This window comes from Bactrocera dorsalis, chromosome 5 (genome assembly GCF_023373825.1).
Source record: "Bactrocera dorsalis isolate Fly_Bdor chromosome 5, ASM2337382v1, whole genome shotgun sequence".
In the NCBI taxonomy this organism is placed as follows: Eukaryota; Metazoa; Arthropoda; class Insecta; order Diptera; family Tephritidae; genus Bactrocera; species Bactrocera dorsalis.
The window spans coordinates 45,951,360-45,967,882 of NC_064307.1; the positions used below are offsets into that span (position 1 = coordinate 45,951,360).

The 16,523-nt window shown below is 35.4% G+C and overlaps 1 protein-coding gene across 2 annotated transcripts in view; it reads left to right on the top strand.

The window, feature by feature from the left end:
* The first annotated feature begins 8,393 nt into the window (after window positions 1–8,393).
* Window positions 8,394–16,523, top strand: part of LOC105233973 (transcription factor AP-2-epsilon) — a 110,802-nt gene continuing 102,672 nt past the window's right edge. The window contains exons 1-2 of one of the 2 annotated variants that reach the window (XM_049457422.1): window positions 8,394–9,097; window positions 9,164–9,211. In XM_049457422.1, the coding sequence (XP_049313379.1) occupies window positions 9,173–9,211 (39 nt within the window). In that variant the 5' untranslated portion in view covers window positions 8,394–9,097; window positions 9,164–9,172. The remainder of the gene's footprint in view (window positions 9,098–9,163; window positions 9,212–16,523) is intronic. The other variant, XM_049457426.1, reaches the window with a different exon arrangement.

The following is a 16,523-nucleotide window of genomic DNA, read 5'->3' on the forward strand; positions in this document are numbered from 1 at the left end:
AAAATTCATAAGAAAAAAATCTTCTTAAAAATAATCAAATTTTAACCATTAACATCTTTTAGAAGTGTCTATCAACCAATTTTCCCGAGCACAAAGCTGCAAAAATGTTATTTCTTTTAACCCACCCTAATGTATAGATGTACATATGTACATATATAACCTCTACCTCTATGAATACCTTTTCATTTGATAAAGAAAATGTTAAGATCCCTTACACCATGTACATGTCACAAACACTGCCCGATGAAAACCAAGTTCTTGTAGGGAATCTGTTATATTTGTAAAAGTTGACTTTTTCTTGTTTTGAAATGTTTCCTTACCTTCTGATGCTCCCAGGCCCGAAAAACTACAACATTCCTTGGGAAGATTACCATGGATAGGGCTACGAAATACAGCCTTTTCCAATAAGAGTGATACAGGTTTGATTTCCTTAATAAAACACACACAATTGTTAAGGAAATTTAAATGTCTTTTATTTATTGTGAAGTACAATCGATAGAATTCAGTTCTGAATATAGCAACAATCAAATGGTCTCCATGACTTCTTTTTCAGGAACAAATTCGACGAACCCGATTTTCGACGACTTTTCCCACTAAATGAAGTCGTATGCCATTAATAGCATGTTGGATATTGACCTCTAAGGCTTGGTGTTAAATCAGAACTTCTTGGCGGCCCTTCAATGTCAACATTTCTTGAAATATTCGAATCCCCACGTAGTCCGGTCTTTTTGGAACCAGATGTTGGCAAGATCATATTCTTGCCATTGCGTCCATAAAAAGTAGGTTATCATCGATCTATATAGCTCTTCATTGACAGTAACGGTGTCACCAGTTTCATTTCATGTAAAGTACGAGAAGAACTGATGAAGTACGAACTGATGATTCAACCAGACCAAAAGCCACACCAAACTGTCATTTTAGGTGAATGTAATGGTTGTCCATGAATAATTTGTGGATTTTCTTCGCACCAGAATTTACAAATGGGTTTATTTATCACACCACTCAGATGAAAGTGAGTCTCATCGAAAAGATCTTTTTTTAAAAAAGCTTTATCGGTTTTAAGTTGTTCCAAGGCAAAGTCAGCAAATTCAGGAAATTTACGGTGGTCCAATACCTACAGTTCTTGAGTGAGAACAATTTTATACGGATGCAAACACAAATTCTTTCTCAAAATCCGCCAAATTGTAGTTTGGACATTCCAATTCTTGAGAACGTCTTCGAATCGACAAATCTCGGTCTGTAGCAACACTTGTCTGAACGACAGCAATATTTTCATTACTTTGAGCGTTTCTTTGTCTAATTGCCACCTGAACTTTACGTAATGAAAATGTACGCTCGAAATTTTCAACACATCTACGAATTACGAGCACACGAATTACGACCATAAATTGGCAAAAGCGCACGAAAGGTTGGAATGAAAAAAATACAGATCATGACATATTGAAAATGACCGAGACGACACATAAAAATCATATCATCCTTGTTGGGAAATCCATTAGTAGTAATATGAGCGGTAAATATGAAGGAGCGTAAAATCACATCCAATGTAAAAATAACTATGCAGTTCTTTCGCCTTGAATCGACACGGCTGAATGCTGTCCTCGAGCAGAATCTTGTTCTGGTGCCGTTCAAAAATGATTCCATGTTTCAGCAGCATCCCACAAAAATTCGGAAATCCAAAATACCCATTTTACTTCACAGTTTTTCTAATAAAGATTTTGCTAGAATCGATGCCATGAAGCGATTAGTCTACTAAAATTGAAAAATGCTTTGAAAACAGTTAAAAAAACTCAACCTTACGGCTGATACTTGTCGAGACGTTGATGGAAATTTGAAATATGTAAGCAAATTTTAGTGCGTATTGTTGACCTCCATATGATTTAGAATCCTTCAGTGAATTAATTAAAGAAGCTTGGTTCTTCAAGAGATCCTAGTCACCATCGACCCTGAAGTTAGAAATATAGAAAGCTTTCCAGTGGATTTGCAATTTCTGTGCGTATTTGATAATTCCTGTAAAAAGGGTGTCCACGTTTTTAATCGTGGGTCCAATTTTTTTCTAGGTCCCGATCGCCTAATCATGAGGAATGTCTCCCAAAGTCCTCAAACTTAAACAAGAATGTGAATTGTTTGTGTCAGATTAAACTGTAAGCCAAGCCATCCTGCGATATAAGTATGTACATATGAAAAGCTGCTCAGAAGACACTACTTCTTTTTCTAGTCAGTGTGGAAAAACGCCTTATGTACATTCGCTGTAACAATGATCAATCAGCAATAGAGTAACAAAAATGAAGATTGATCCTGAATGTCCTGAAGTGCCATAATTATTTTATGCTGTTTTATAAGGATGGCTCAAAACGAAACACCGTTCCAATAGTAAAATGTCTAAAATAATTTGGAGCTGCAAGTTCAGGCGTCGAGTGAAAAACGTGGCACTATTTCAACAACCAAACGCCAACTTTCAAATTTTGCATTACCAAATTGGATAACATTCGACCGAATAAACCACGTTAAACATGCAGTGAAGAAAATATAGCAGCCGTAGCTCAGAGATATATGGAACGTCTTGGCGCATTTTACGTTGAGATCTTAAATTGAACGCGTACATATTACAGGTTGTGCAAGAACTGAAGTCTCTCCAAGAAGATCCGACGTTTTGGAACCAAATTTTGTTAAGCGATGAAACCCATTTCTCAATAGGTATGTAAACAAGCAAAATTGCTGCGTTTGGGTCGAACAGCAACCTGAAGACATTCTAAAACTGCCATTTCATCTAGAAAAAAACAACGGTTTGGTGTGGTTTGTGAGCCGGTGAAATCATCGGTCAATATTTCTTCAAAAATAATGCAAGTGAAAACGTAACCGTCAATGTTGGCCGTTATCGCGTCATAATAACCGACTATCTGATGCCTGAATTTGAAGCTCGTGATCTCGGCGACATTTGGTTTCACTAAGCTGGCGTCATTTCCCACACATCGCTTTAATCAACGGATTTATTGAGAGAACCCTTCCGTGAGCAGATAATTTCACGTTTTGGGTTGTGATATCACACCGTTAAGCTTTTTCCAGTCTCGCTTAGATTCAGACCTTGGTGCAAAACATTATGCACGCGTGTCATTCGCCAGTTACCAGTCGAAATGCTTAAGTCATCGAAAATTGGAGACAACGGATGGACCATCTCAGGCGTAGTGGCGGCCAACATTGGAAGGAAATTATCTTCAATACGTAAATGCCAAAGAATATTCTTTCGATTGATAAAAATCATTCCCTATTAAATTTGAAGTTTCTGTGTTTTTTCTTTAAAAAAGTTGAGAACCTTGAAATAGATCACTCTTTATAATAAAAATTTTGCTAATAAGATTTATAAAAAAATTGTATTCAAGGCATAATAAAGTTGCGAATGTTTTCGAAAAAATTGAAATATTAGCGAATTAGCATAATATCGTATATAATATAATATTTATCATTTAAAAATGATAAACGTGTTTGGATGTTACGTCTACGGAGTTAAATCTCAGTAGCTCTGTAGTCAGTTTAACTTGACAGTTAATTTTGTAAAGGTATTTAATTGTTCTTCTATCATATTTTAATGATAACTGTATTTCAGTGAAATGAGAAATGAAAAAATTGTAAGACAATTTGAGATTATTCGGGGCATCCGCAAAATTTTGAATCACAAATAGATTTCAATCTTTTTTAGCATAACCTCTCTTTCTCCTCCTACCCCTAAATATTGCCTTTGGACATTTCATTACTTTTTAATGGCAACATTTGTAGTATATTTCAATCTTAACTAATTCTTAAAAAAATTGGACTTGAAAATTTGAATTTGAAAATAAACCAGTCTAAGCATGAGGAGAAAAAGTCTCTGTACATAAAAATTTTAATTTAAAGCATACAAATTTGTTTCACAGCCGGAAAAAGGTTGAGGGCTGTACTGCTCTTACGCCACCTTTCTTTCTTTCTTTAATGCCAAAATGCAATATTCGCTTTTATGAGAGGATAGGACCTTTTGCCAAAAGTAAATGTATGGCTTCCTGGACTATATACGTGCATGATACCCATTTTTTCATATTTTTCTTACGGAATCCTCATGAATATCTTTATTGAACGATTTTTCGAAATTTTCGTTTATTTGGGACCTTACCAGGCCGTTACCTTTTTTAATAATCGTTTTTTTTTTGTAATAATCGTAATATTGCACATCTTTCACGGTAGGTTTACTTGCCAGAACAAGGTTTGATGCTACGGAACAATGTTTTTCGAAAGTTTGTCCCGCTTACTTCTCAGAAGAATGAGATCTTACAATTTGACCTGATTCACGGAAATATTTTCCTTCTTTTTAGCTTTGGTATAATTATTTTTCATCTTTTTAGACGCCATTATTATTCGAATGAAAACTGAACACACAACAATCTCAGCAATCTTTTTAAACGAAATAAGCCGCTACGTTAAAAGGGGAATTACCTTTTAGGAAGTATACGGTAACCTTTTCTTGTTAAAAGTGTTGACATATTTTGTTTTAAGCGTTAAAAAAAGTTTTAGCTAATATTACCTATTTTGAAAAGGACAACATTTATTTCGAATATAAAAGAAAAATCTTTATATAAAATAAAATAGTCTAGTTAAATGAATGTATTAAATGTATCCTTAGGAACCTTATGGTTATTGAACCCATATATTTTGAAATCAGATCTAACCTTCAAAATACACGTGTATATGCTTCACAGCCGGTGGACCAAACATAAAAAACTCCAAAATGATTTTTGATAAACGTAAAGTGAAATTGGTCGAAATGTGTGCGGCGGAAGCTCCAATCGACTACTACACTGATTGCCTGTTATAACGTCTTATAAATACGACACTGACGACTACCCCACGGACGCTATTTTGTAAAATGTACCGATTTATCAATAAATTTAAAATTTAATATTTAAAGAAACCAAAATCTGTTTTTTCCAAATAATTATTCCAACTAAAGAAGGCGAGTTTGATAAAAAAAGGAACTTTAGAAGCACTCACTGCAGCACATATAAAAATATGTATATAATTAAATGAATCTGTTATAAACTAAATTTATTTCTGTATTTTTATTTAAAACCTCTAAATATCTTTTTTATTGTTAATATAAACATTTGTATTTATGAATTATTCCTCTGATGCCGGTAGACTCTTTATTTTCACAATACTATTTCATATTCGAACTGCCGCGTCGTTGGCGATTAACTAAACTGTACTTTACCGTTATAATATTACGAAAATATCCTTACATTTGTTTGGAATGGTTTTTCCATACTGTTTGAATAACGATTGAATAAGGACGCAGTTTCATACACATCATTTCTAAAATCTGACTTTGCATATTTGAAAATGTACTTGTAAAGGCTCGAGAGAGTCTTTTTATTAAAGAGAAAATTTTTGTACATGCGCTGAAAGGTTTGCTGAATTTCGGAGAGTTTCAACAGCACGCAGCGCTGACTGCTACCGGCGTAGGTCCGCAGCTATTCACATGATATGTGCAAATAGTAGACAAATGCCCCAGAAGTGAATAGGTTCGCCATCTCAAGTTTAGCTTCGGGATAATCGTTGCCGATACACACATACATTTTGTGCAGTTCGTTCAATTCAGCGCTACGTGCTTACGAATGTGGTTATATAGGTATAATATACATACTATGTAGATAACCATGTAGGTCGATATACACATGTACGCAAGTTCATCAGCTGCAGTACCAATGATGTCGCTTCACGAAGGGCGGCGGAATAAAGATGCAGAATCATCCCCAAAGCGAAATGTTCTCGGGCAGAAAAAGCATTATTCTTGCACTGCATAACGTAGTGGGAGTAGGACTTAACAGTACATAGGAGTCGGATCAAAGTAAACATACTTATGAAATGTGGTATATATAAAATATATATGCTTACATACCTATACCTTTGTACCTATCTTGTAGTTGTATTAATTTACATAAACACATATTCTGGCAAATTGCGAATATTCCATGCATCCATCTAAAATATATTTCACATGATGCAGAGACTACTCCAAAATTACCCGAAACGCATAGAGCAGGAAAACTTTGCATAATCCACAAAACCTCGTCTTTCACTCAATGAACATCTCGCTTTGCATTTCAAAAGTTATTGCCGTGCCTTCAGAAGAAATTATGTCTCCAAAAGTTTTTTTAAGAAAATTGTTTTAATTATATTTGTAGAAAAGTTCCGGAAAAGTGTATACGTAGAATATTTGATGGCTTCCCAAAATTCGGCAATTAATGATAGACACAGATTTTATTAAAGGTATGACCATTCTGTAAGGTGAAGCTTGGAAAAGTTTAGTATTAATTTCGAAAATTTCTTAGGTTACCATAAAGTACAAAATTATGAAGAAATTGTGAACAATATGATGACAAACTCCCCAAGATTGTGCGCTGGGACCCGCCACATAAAAAGCACTACTAGTGAAAAGAAGAATACAGCCACGGGTGAGAGACCTCTCAATTTACTCCTCAGTCGATGACGATGGAGCGGGCGTTCCATTGCCTAGCCATGAAGACACTCGAATGGCAATTATCCGTTATAGAGGACGATGGATTGCCGACCGAACTATTCAAATACGCCGGCGAAGAACTGATAGGAAGAATAAATAATAAGAAGAATAAAGAATAGGGAGCTTTTCTTTGTAGAATACGGTCGCGCGAAAGCATGTCCGACGATTGGAATTTATATGTCCTCTGTCCAATCAACAAAAACGGCGACCCTACAATCTGCGCCAACAACCGTGGGATAAGCTTCCTCCCATCGGTCGTACTGTGTGAAGCATTAAAGCAAACTGCCAACAAGATTGGACCTTATCAATGCGCCTTTAAGCCCGTAAAAATCAACAACTGACCAGATATTAACTATGCGCCAAATCTCTCTTCGTCGATTTCAAAGTTGCTTTTGACAGCACGAAAAGGAGCTGCCGTTATGCCGCTGTGTATGAATTTAGTATCCCCGCCAAACTAATAGGTAAGGTTCTGTGGACGATTAATGCTTCATTGCGCATTGGCAACGACGAATATCGTATTCGATGGAACGATGAGCTTTACAAGCTATACGATTAAATTGACATAAGTAGTTCAGCGAATTAAGCGACAGCGGCTAGGTCATGCCATCCGAATGGATGGAAGCACCCCAGTTCTGATTGCATTCGACGCAGTACCCGCCGAGAGAGGCAGAGGAAGAAGAAGACCTCCACTCTGTTGGAAATATCAGATGAAGAAGGACTTGGCTAAACTTGAATGATAACAAACTGTTAGATTCTAGAAGCAAATATGATTATTAAGTAAACTATCACCGTAATCATCTGGGTAAATTTTCGGACAGTTTCAGAAATTATGGTAAAAAACAGTGAGAGCAGTTCCAACTGAACTGGAACAACTAATAAGAGGCGATGTATTCTGAATTGAAAATAGATATATAATAAAAAGGAAACCACGGTGAACAATACAAAACAAACTCTTTAATAAAAGCATTTTGGTTTGATGCCATCCAAAAGATAAAATTTAAGAAAAAACGCAATTATTTTTCTCATTGCTGTACACTTTTATATGTATGTAAATCATATAGCATATACAAAGGTACATAGTATGTATGTATGTATATACAATATATATATTTACGAGAATATATATAGTATAGTATGCGTGGTGGTGTTGCGGAAGGATGCTTGAGACTGCGAGGGGTATTTGTATGAAAGTTTGCCTGCCTCGAGGCTTAAATAAGCAAAGTCCCTGCTTGCGCGCTGTTTCAGCTCCAGCTGCAAATATTAAATCAAGGTAGAGGATTCATGTGAACATATATTAAACTATATACACACACATATACTGTTACACTTAAACGAGCATAAGATTACATGCAAATCCATTTGTAGGATGGCCTTTGGCATATGTACGCTCGTGTGGCTATAGCTACGAGAATGCTCACAAGTATAGCATTTACAAATGTATATAGCATATACTATACATATGTACATGTGTATCTATGCATGTACTGTATGTAAGCACATATATGTGGTTCTCTTCACCTCCTCCACCTGGTTACTTGAGATGGCCGGCGTATTCCTATCTTTTCTACGATTTTAGCTACCTCAGCAGGTGAGGGTGGGGAAAACGCCGAGAATCACGTATGTAGCCAGTACGCGACCACTACAAAACTTGCGTACCCCCTGGCAGTTAAGTGCATGCATGCTGCCATCCCAACATACACACATACAGATGAATGTATGGCCATTATGTACAAATGTTTATGCCTGTATACATGCATATGTACACATGTACATACGCAACGCAACTACAAGAGATTTCCGTTTTGGAAAGCCCTCGCTATCTTACGGCACGAGTAGGTGTACTCGCACGATGATAGTCAGCATTCATGCTCATACGCATGAAAATGGTTACCAAGTGCAGCAGCAGCAGAAGCAACAACATCAACCCAATGTGGCATAGCACAGTCGATCACAGAAGCTGCGAAGTGTACTCCCCCAGGTAGTACATAGCCAAAGGCTGGGTCTTCGCTGCAATCACCCAGGAATATCATCACGCTTGCAAGTTTGCTGGAGTCTGTGGTCGAAACCACAAGGGGGATTCGGAAGTTATTGTTGTTTTTCGGCGCATTATTTTGCAGGGAATATCTAGTACAACTGGAGTATGCATAAGTAAAAAAATTTCTGAAAAGACAAAGTGAACCGAACGGTAAAACAATACGGAAATTAACTCACCGGATGAGGGCCTTTTTCAAATTTGTATAACTCAATTCCGAAATATACTGGCAATATTCTACTGCTTTCGAAAATAGTGACCGTTTTATATGTATGCACGTGAAGATTCAATTGAATGTTTGTGAAAATTTAATAGTAATTGTTAGTACTTAGTTATACATAAATAAGGTTAGAAGCATTGCCGACGGTAGAAACGACAAATCAATATGTGTTAGTGAATGTGTTAACGAGAAATTCCGTTTTGTAAAAAATCCAGCAAAGCACAAAACCTTAAAAACAAACCCCCAAAGTTCAGTAGTAATTTTCACACTGGATTTCCCAAGCAACTTCCGAAGGAAGGTGAATTTCAAACGCACAAATACTAAACATAATATTATTAATTTCAATAAATCGCACTTATTGCAGGAATTGGACATGTCATTCCTGGCAACTTTGGATGCTAACGCTTGGCAGGTAATATTGAGCATGTAACGTATTGGCATGCCATAAGAAGTGAGTATGTACCGTTACATACATATGTATATGCTTGATTCCTAACAATTAAAAAGCAACCGACGATTGCTAATAATATGACTGAAGGATAATGTGTTCCAAGTTTTATCTCTCTTGTGTATAAGCTTATATAAATACTAATCAAAGTAAATGGGATAAACGCAAATAAAACCAAAATCAGAGCTCCATTTTAACGGTTTATTTGATTACGTATATATTTATAAATTGGTATTATCGGGAGCGCTTTACCAATATTCTACTCATTTTAGTGTTTTATAGTTAAAAAAATATATTTAAAAAAGGAGTAGCGCTAATTCGTGCAAGGACAGACATGATGTGAATATTTTTGTGACGACACTGTTAAAACCAATGGTCCCATATAGAAAGAAATATGACAATGACAGCAACTATTCAAACGCGTCGAGGTAAAAAAGAGTTTCTATTATCAAAATCGAAAGATTAATATTCATTCGTCAGACAATAGTTATTCCCAGGTAACGTCGAAAGGGGTTTCCAATCTTAAATTTTACATTTATTTGAACACTTTGGAGAAAAAAACAAGTTTGAATTTAATCATCCGGCGTTAGCTCAATTCTATATAGAAATAGGCATAAAAACTTCGAAGTTATAAGTGTCACAGTCTTTGAAAACGTGAGTTTGTGGGGAAAACGTCAGTTGTGGGAAAACGCTTTAAGGGGTCAGTAGGGTAATCTTTTTAAACTTTTTTTTGTTTTTTTTTTTGCATTTTCTGTTCCCTTATACCCTTAGAATTAATGTAGAAATCCACTTTACCATTGGAAGGTTTCGAAAAAGACCCAAAAATTATAATACCCCTCGTCGTTCGGAGCGCCCGGAGTGCACACCACAAACTTTAAACGTGTTTTTCTCAAAACACACTTTATTAAACTGGCGGACATGATTCCGGTCAAACTACTCAATCGATTTACTTAATTTTTTTTAACGTTCACAAAACGCCTGGCTATCGTCTCTATAACCATATATAATTTATTGATAACGTTGTGACAAAATTTATGTAAAAAAACATGGGGAAAATTAAAAAAAAAAAAACGTTAATTACTTACATATTCATTTATCAAAATTTGTTCATGATTCTAATAGGGACGATAACCATTCACGTACTTTTTAAGAATAAATTGGGTTTTTGTTCAGATGATCCAAACATGAGAAATCGGGTTCACCAGTGAAAAAACGCATCTCACTCACCCAGTCATTTCTCCGACAGATGTCATCAAAAAATTCCGAAAAAATTTGTTTATACACTCCACGATATACCTCATGATATGTGAAAAAAAAGCTCTAGTGCAGAATAAAAATTTCAAAAAACAGGCCAGATTACCCTACTGACCCCTTAACAAACTAATAATAACACTGTGATAGCTTTTTTCAAAAAAAAAAGAAATGACCAAATTAGACGGTTTCCCCCAATTTCGGGTCCTACGAAAAGAAATGCATAATTAATTTTTTGAGTTAAAATCATGGTTTCATACAAACATTTTTGTTGAAGTTTTTCATCAAAGTGGCCCATTGTAAGAGAAAGGCACATTTTCTTCGGTCTCTAACTTTTTAATGTTGACTTTTTTGGTAAACTTTCTTTGGCAAAGCTTCTCAGAATAAGTCCGTCTTTAAGTTCTTAGATGACTGTAAACCCCAAAATCAATGTTTTTTGTGTCCTTATAGCCAATATGTCGAAAAAACTGAAATTTAATTCATTTTTTTTAATGTTTTTTCCCTCACGTTTCGTCAATATTTTAATTTACCCTTTTATACATGACTATTGTGTACAAATCAGCAAGCAACGAGTCAAGCTTTTTGCCGCTGTACAAATGCTCAAGGGGGCGGCGACTTGGTGAAATCTTTCTCCATGCTCATCGGTTTCAGTCGGAACTTGCTGCTCAAAATGGTCCTTGTGATGGTGAAGGAAATGAATTTTTAAGGACATATTCACACCTATTTCTTCAAAAGCGTCCACCATGTCATCCACATATTTTTTCCAATCTTCAGACCGGTGCACTCCTAAACAATGGTTTATAACGGTCATAACGGAGTTCCAGGCAATTTTTTCATTTGACCTTAGAAGTTCTCTGAATTTTGCGTTTTTCATAAGTTTTCTTATATCGGGGCCATATTGGAGCTTATGGCAATTGGATTGTGTTATTCACATGCAGCAATCCTGCTTTTAAACTATTTTTCGACGAGTCAATAAACAAGCGCCATTGCTCTGGTTTGTACTCACAGTTCATGTATTGCATAAGACCAGGAATATTTTTACAATACGAAAAAGTATTGTCGCCATTAACCTCAAAGAAATCTAAAAGCTCCTGCTGTCTTTTGCGGTATCCATACACCTTCACATCTTTAGACGATGATGTGCTAGGCAAATCGCTTGTCTTTGCGATAATTTCAGCTGTCGTACCATCGTATTCAAACGGGCTTGGGAAATCTCTAAGTGACGACATGGGCTTTCAACTTCGGTTGGGTTATACATTGAGAGTAGATCTGTAGGCTCGGTGGAAAATGTTGGCGAAATATATCTGTCAGTTGGACTTGGACGTCTTGGTATTGGAACATTTTCTGAGTGAGATACTGGTAGCTGTGCGGATTGAACACTTTTGTAAACTGTGTTTTTTTTGTTGAGTCTTGCAAATTTGATCTTGCACGCGTAGCAGTTACCAGTATGATGCCCTTGTGGATCTATCCAAATCATTGGGATGCCGAACCCATTTTTAGGCACAGTCTTTTTGACCAGTTATGCAGGTTGCAACCATAGTTAGTGTAGCTTTTTTAAAAAATGCAAATTTTGTTAAGTTTTTTTCTAATGGTTAGTTTGCTCAGAACGTTGTCTTTGCTTAAGTTTCTTACTATTACAAGATGTCACTTAATGTATAAGTATCAAAGGGTAAATTAAAATATTGACGAAACGTGAAGGAAAAAATATTAAAAAAAATGAATTCAATTTCAGTTTTTTCGACATATTGGCTATAAGGACACAAAAAACATTGATTTTGGGGTTTACAGTCATCTAAGAACTTAAAGACGGACTTATTCTGAGAAGCTTTGCCAAAGAAAGTTTACCAAAAAAGTCAACATTAAAAAAGTAAGAGACCGAAGAAAATGTGCCTTCTCTTACAATGGGCCACTTTGATAAAAAACTTCAACAAAAATTTTTGTATGAAACCATGATTATAAACCAAACAAGTAAGGAAGGGCTAAGTTCGGGTGTCACCGAACATTTTATACTCTCGCATGATAAAGTGATAATCGAGATTTCATTATCCGTTATTTACACATTTTTTTATTTTGTTGTAAAATTAATTAGAATTAAATTCTGAGAGATTTACCGACATTTTCGGTGAAAAATTAGGTTAGGTTAGGTTAGGCACTGAGTTCTTCGTGTTCGATATCAGGGACCTTGAAAAGTTATAGTCCGATCACGACAATTTTTCCACAAGGGATACCACAGCTCAAATACCATATTTGTGTAAAGTTTTATTCCGCTATCATCATTGGTTCCTAATGTATATATTATACAGAGAAGGCATCAGATGGAATTCAAAATAGCGTTATATTGGAAGAAGGCGTGGTTGTGAACCGATTTCACCCATATTTCGTACATGTCATCAAGGTGTTAAGAAAGTAGTTCCTGAGATATGGTTTTTGGTCCATAAGTGGGCGACGCCAAGCCCATTTTCAATTTAAAAAAAAAGTCTGAGTGCAGCTTTCTTTTGTCATTTCTTCCGTAAAATTTAGTGTTTCTGACGTTTTTTGTTAGTCGGTTAACGCACTTTTAGTGATTTTCAACATAACCTTTGTATGGGAGGTGGGCGTGGTTATTATCCGATTTCTTCCATTTTTGAACTGTATATGGAAATGCTTGAAGGAAACGACTCTATAGAGTTTGGTTGACATATCTATAGTAGTTTCCGAGATATGTACAAAAGACGGGGCGGGGGGCGCGGCAACGCTCACTTTTCGAAAAAAATTACGTCCAAATATGCCCCTCCCTAATGCGATCCTTTGTGCCAAATTTCATTTTAATATCTTTATTTATGGCTTAGTTATGACACTTTATAGGTTTTCGGTTTCCGCCATTTTGTGGGCGTGGCAGTGGGCCGATTTTGCCCATCTTCGAACTTAACCTTCTTATGGAGCCAAGAAATACTTGTACCAAGTTTCATAATGATATCTCAATTTTTACTCAAGTTACAGCTTGCACGGACGGACGGACGGACAGACAGACATCCAGATTTCAACTCTACTCGTCACCCTGATCACTTTGGTATATATAACCCTATATCTGACTCTTTTAGTTTTAGGACTTACAAACAACCGTTATGTGAACAAAACTATAATACTCTCCTTAGCAACTTTGTTGCGAGAGTATAAAAAGTAATGATGCAGTTCGATTCGTAGGACCCGAAATGGGGGGAAACCGTCGAATTTGGTCTTGTCTTTTTTTTTGACTATCACAGTGTAATAATACGAGGTGTGTTAACAAATAATGGGAATTAGGAAGTTTTGCAGAGTTCAATTGTCAATTTTTTCTTATGGTTCAGGGGCATGTTCCCCTAATGTACGACACAAATTTCAGCATTAATGTAGTAACTATAATGAATATTTTATTTCAAAAAACGAAATCCCCTTTTTTTGTTTTGAACATACCTTGCACACTTGATCGTCAATTTTGCATTCATTTCAGACAAAAAAAAAATGGAAAAAAATTAAATGCCCAACTCCCCCTTTAACTTATGCCACTACTTTTTGAAATTTTGAAGTGCTGGATTAAAAACAACATTTATGTATATTCAAAACTTATTGATTCCTTATGAAAATTGATATGCTTGAACTAATTTGTTAGAAATTGTGCACCATCTCTAGAATTCTGGATTCAAGATAAGAATTATAAAGTTATTCTGAATTTTTCGATATACAAGTATGACTTGGAGTAAATGTTTTTGTCCCAAATTGAAATTAATGCTGAAAAGGTCTTTTAAATAAATTTGTTATTTTTTGCCATTAAAGCATTGTATTTATAAGTGAGGACTATAAACATTGATATTTAGTTCTAAATTTTAGCATCACAGATGTATATAGTTATTGTAAATGTTTTAAGGCTATTGGATATTAATGAGAGAAGATCGTTAAGTAGCAGCTGTATCTGAGAGTGTACACGAAGACCATGGAGAGTCGATTCGACGCCGTTCGAAGCAACTCGTACTGACGTATGGAAGGACTTGAGACATTTTTCGTCGAGATCTTAACTTAAAAGCGTACAAAATACAGCTTGTGCAAGAAATGAAGCCGCTTCCAAGCGACATCGCTTCGCTCTAAGCACTCTTGTAAAGTTCCAAAAAAATACGAAGTTTTCGAGACAAATTTTGTTCAGCGATTAGGACCATTTCTGGATCAATGGGTATCCCGCTTCGATTTAGGGTTTGAAGCAAAATATCAAGCGTGTCATTCGCCAGTTAGCAGTCAAAATGCCCGAACGAGTCATCGAAAATTCAACTCAACGGATCGACCATCTTAGACTTAGCCACGGTCAATATTTGAATTTGATAATCTTCATAAAATAAATGCCAAAGATTGATAATAATCATTCCACATTAAATTTGAAGTTTCTGTGTTTTTTCTTTAACCTTTAACTGGTGACAAGTGGTCTCACAGGCCGAGCGGAGTCAGTGAAACATCATTTCACCCCCTGATTTTAGTTTCTACATAGATTGTATTAGAAAGTTAATAATTAAAAATCACCTTTATAGCCTATTGAGTAGTTTTATTTTATAATTTTATATATTCATTTAATGGTTTGAAAGACTGCAGTAAGTTATCGTATATAGATTCGAAGCTATAGACCATGTAAAGCAACGGCCTCTTAGGCCGCTCGTCACCAGTTAAGTTACACAAAAACCATGTCACCAGTTAAAGGTTAAAAAAGTTGGGAATCTTGAAATGGATCACCCTTTATATGACAATGGTTTCATTCCACACTTCTGCTATTAAACTATTATACTCTAGAGCAACATGTTGTGAAAGTATAAAAATGTAAGAATTAAATCAAATATCATTTGATGAAATATTCTATGATTGATATATGTATGTATGTCTGGCTTTATCCTAACTAGTTAAATTTCAGTTAGGTTATTCTAGATGTAAACCAGTATATGTCCAGACTAGTTTGCTGGTGCCCTGCAGGGTATATTTACAATATATATGTACATATGTACCTTATACATATGTACGCTTGTAAGTAGTCTCAGCGCCAATTCATTTGTGAAATTTAGTCTCGATTGAAGTGCAAATGCCCTTCAGCTTTAAAGCGAAAGTTAGTTTGGGGGTTATATTTTTGTCATTAACGTTATCGTTTAGGCGGAATAATAGAGTTACATAGCAAAGTAAAGATCAGGTTTGTGTGGCTAAATTTTAACCCCAACTGTATATGATAAAATAATTTAAATAGAAGATAACGAAGTGGTTGTCTGCTATAAACACTTTTTACAATACACTCCTTCCTAAGAAAATGTACAAAAATTTAATATAATATGAGGTTTTCTTGGCGTTTTTGGGGTTCTTCAGTACATTTTATATGTATTCATTTAGATATTTATTTCAGTTAACTTTTTAGTGAATGTTGATTGTAAATCTAATACTCGCAGATAACTCATATATTATATTATATATGTATGTATATCAGATGCATAAATTTTAGTACCGATTGATAATAACTATGCTAACGTCTAAAAAATTTATATGTGGCAAATATGGCTACTTCTGAGATACATATGTATGTACATACATATACATATATTATATCTAAAGAATAGGTCCAGATATTATTATTTTTCTGTGGTAAATAAAAGCAGATTTCACCGTGTCCACAAAAGCGAGTGTGTGGCATTGAATGCGGTCTGTTTGTACATTCGCCACTTATGTCCTTCCCCTATTAAGCGTATTCTCGTAGTCGCATAATGTTTGTCTAGACCTGTCGACCAAATGAACCGAATAATACATCAAACGCCCTTAACTGGGGGTGACAAATCCACAACAGTTGATTACTCTTTGCTATTCAACACTTTCAACCGCACTGTTTTACAAATTCATAGCCTTCATAAACATATGTACATATGTATGTACATATGTAAGTATGTTTGTGTATTTAAAGGCTCTTGTTTGCCGATATGTAATCAAAACACAGCCTTATATTCTACTTGTTTTGCCAAGAATTATTAATCAGTTTCTCAAAGCTTTAATGAAA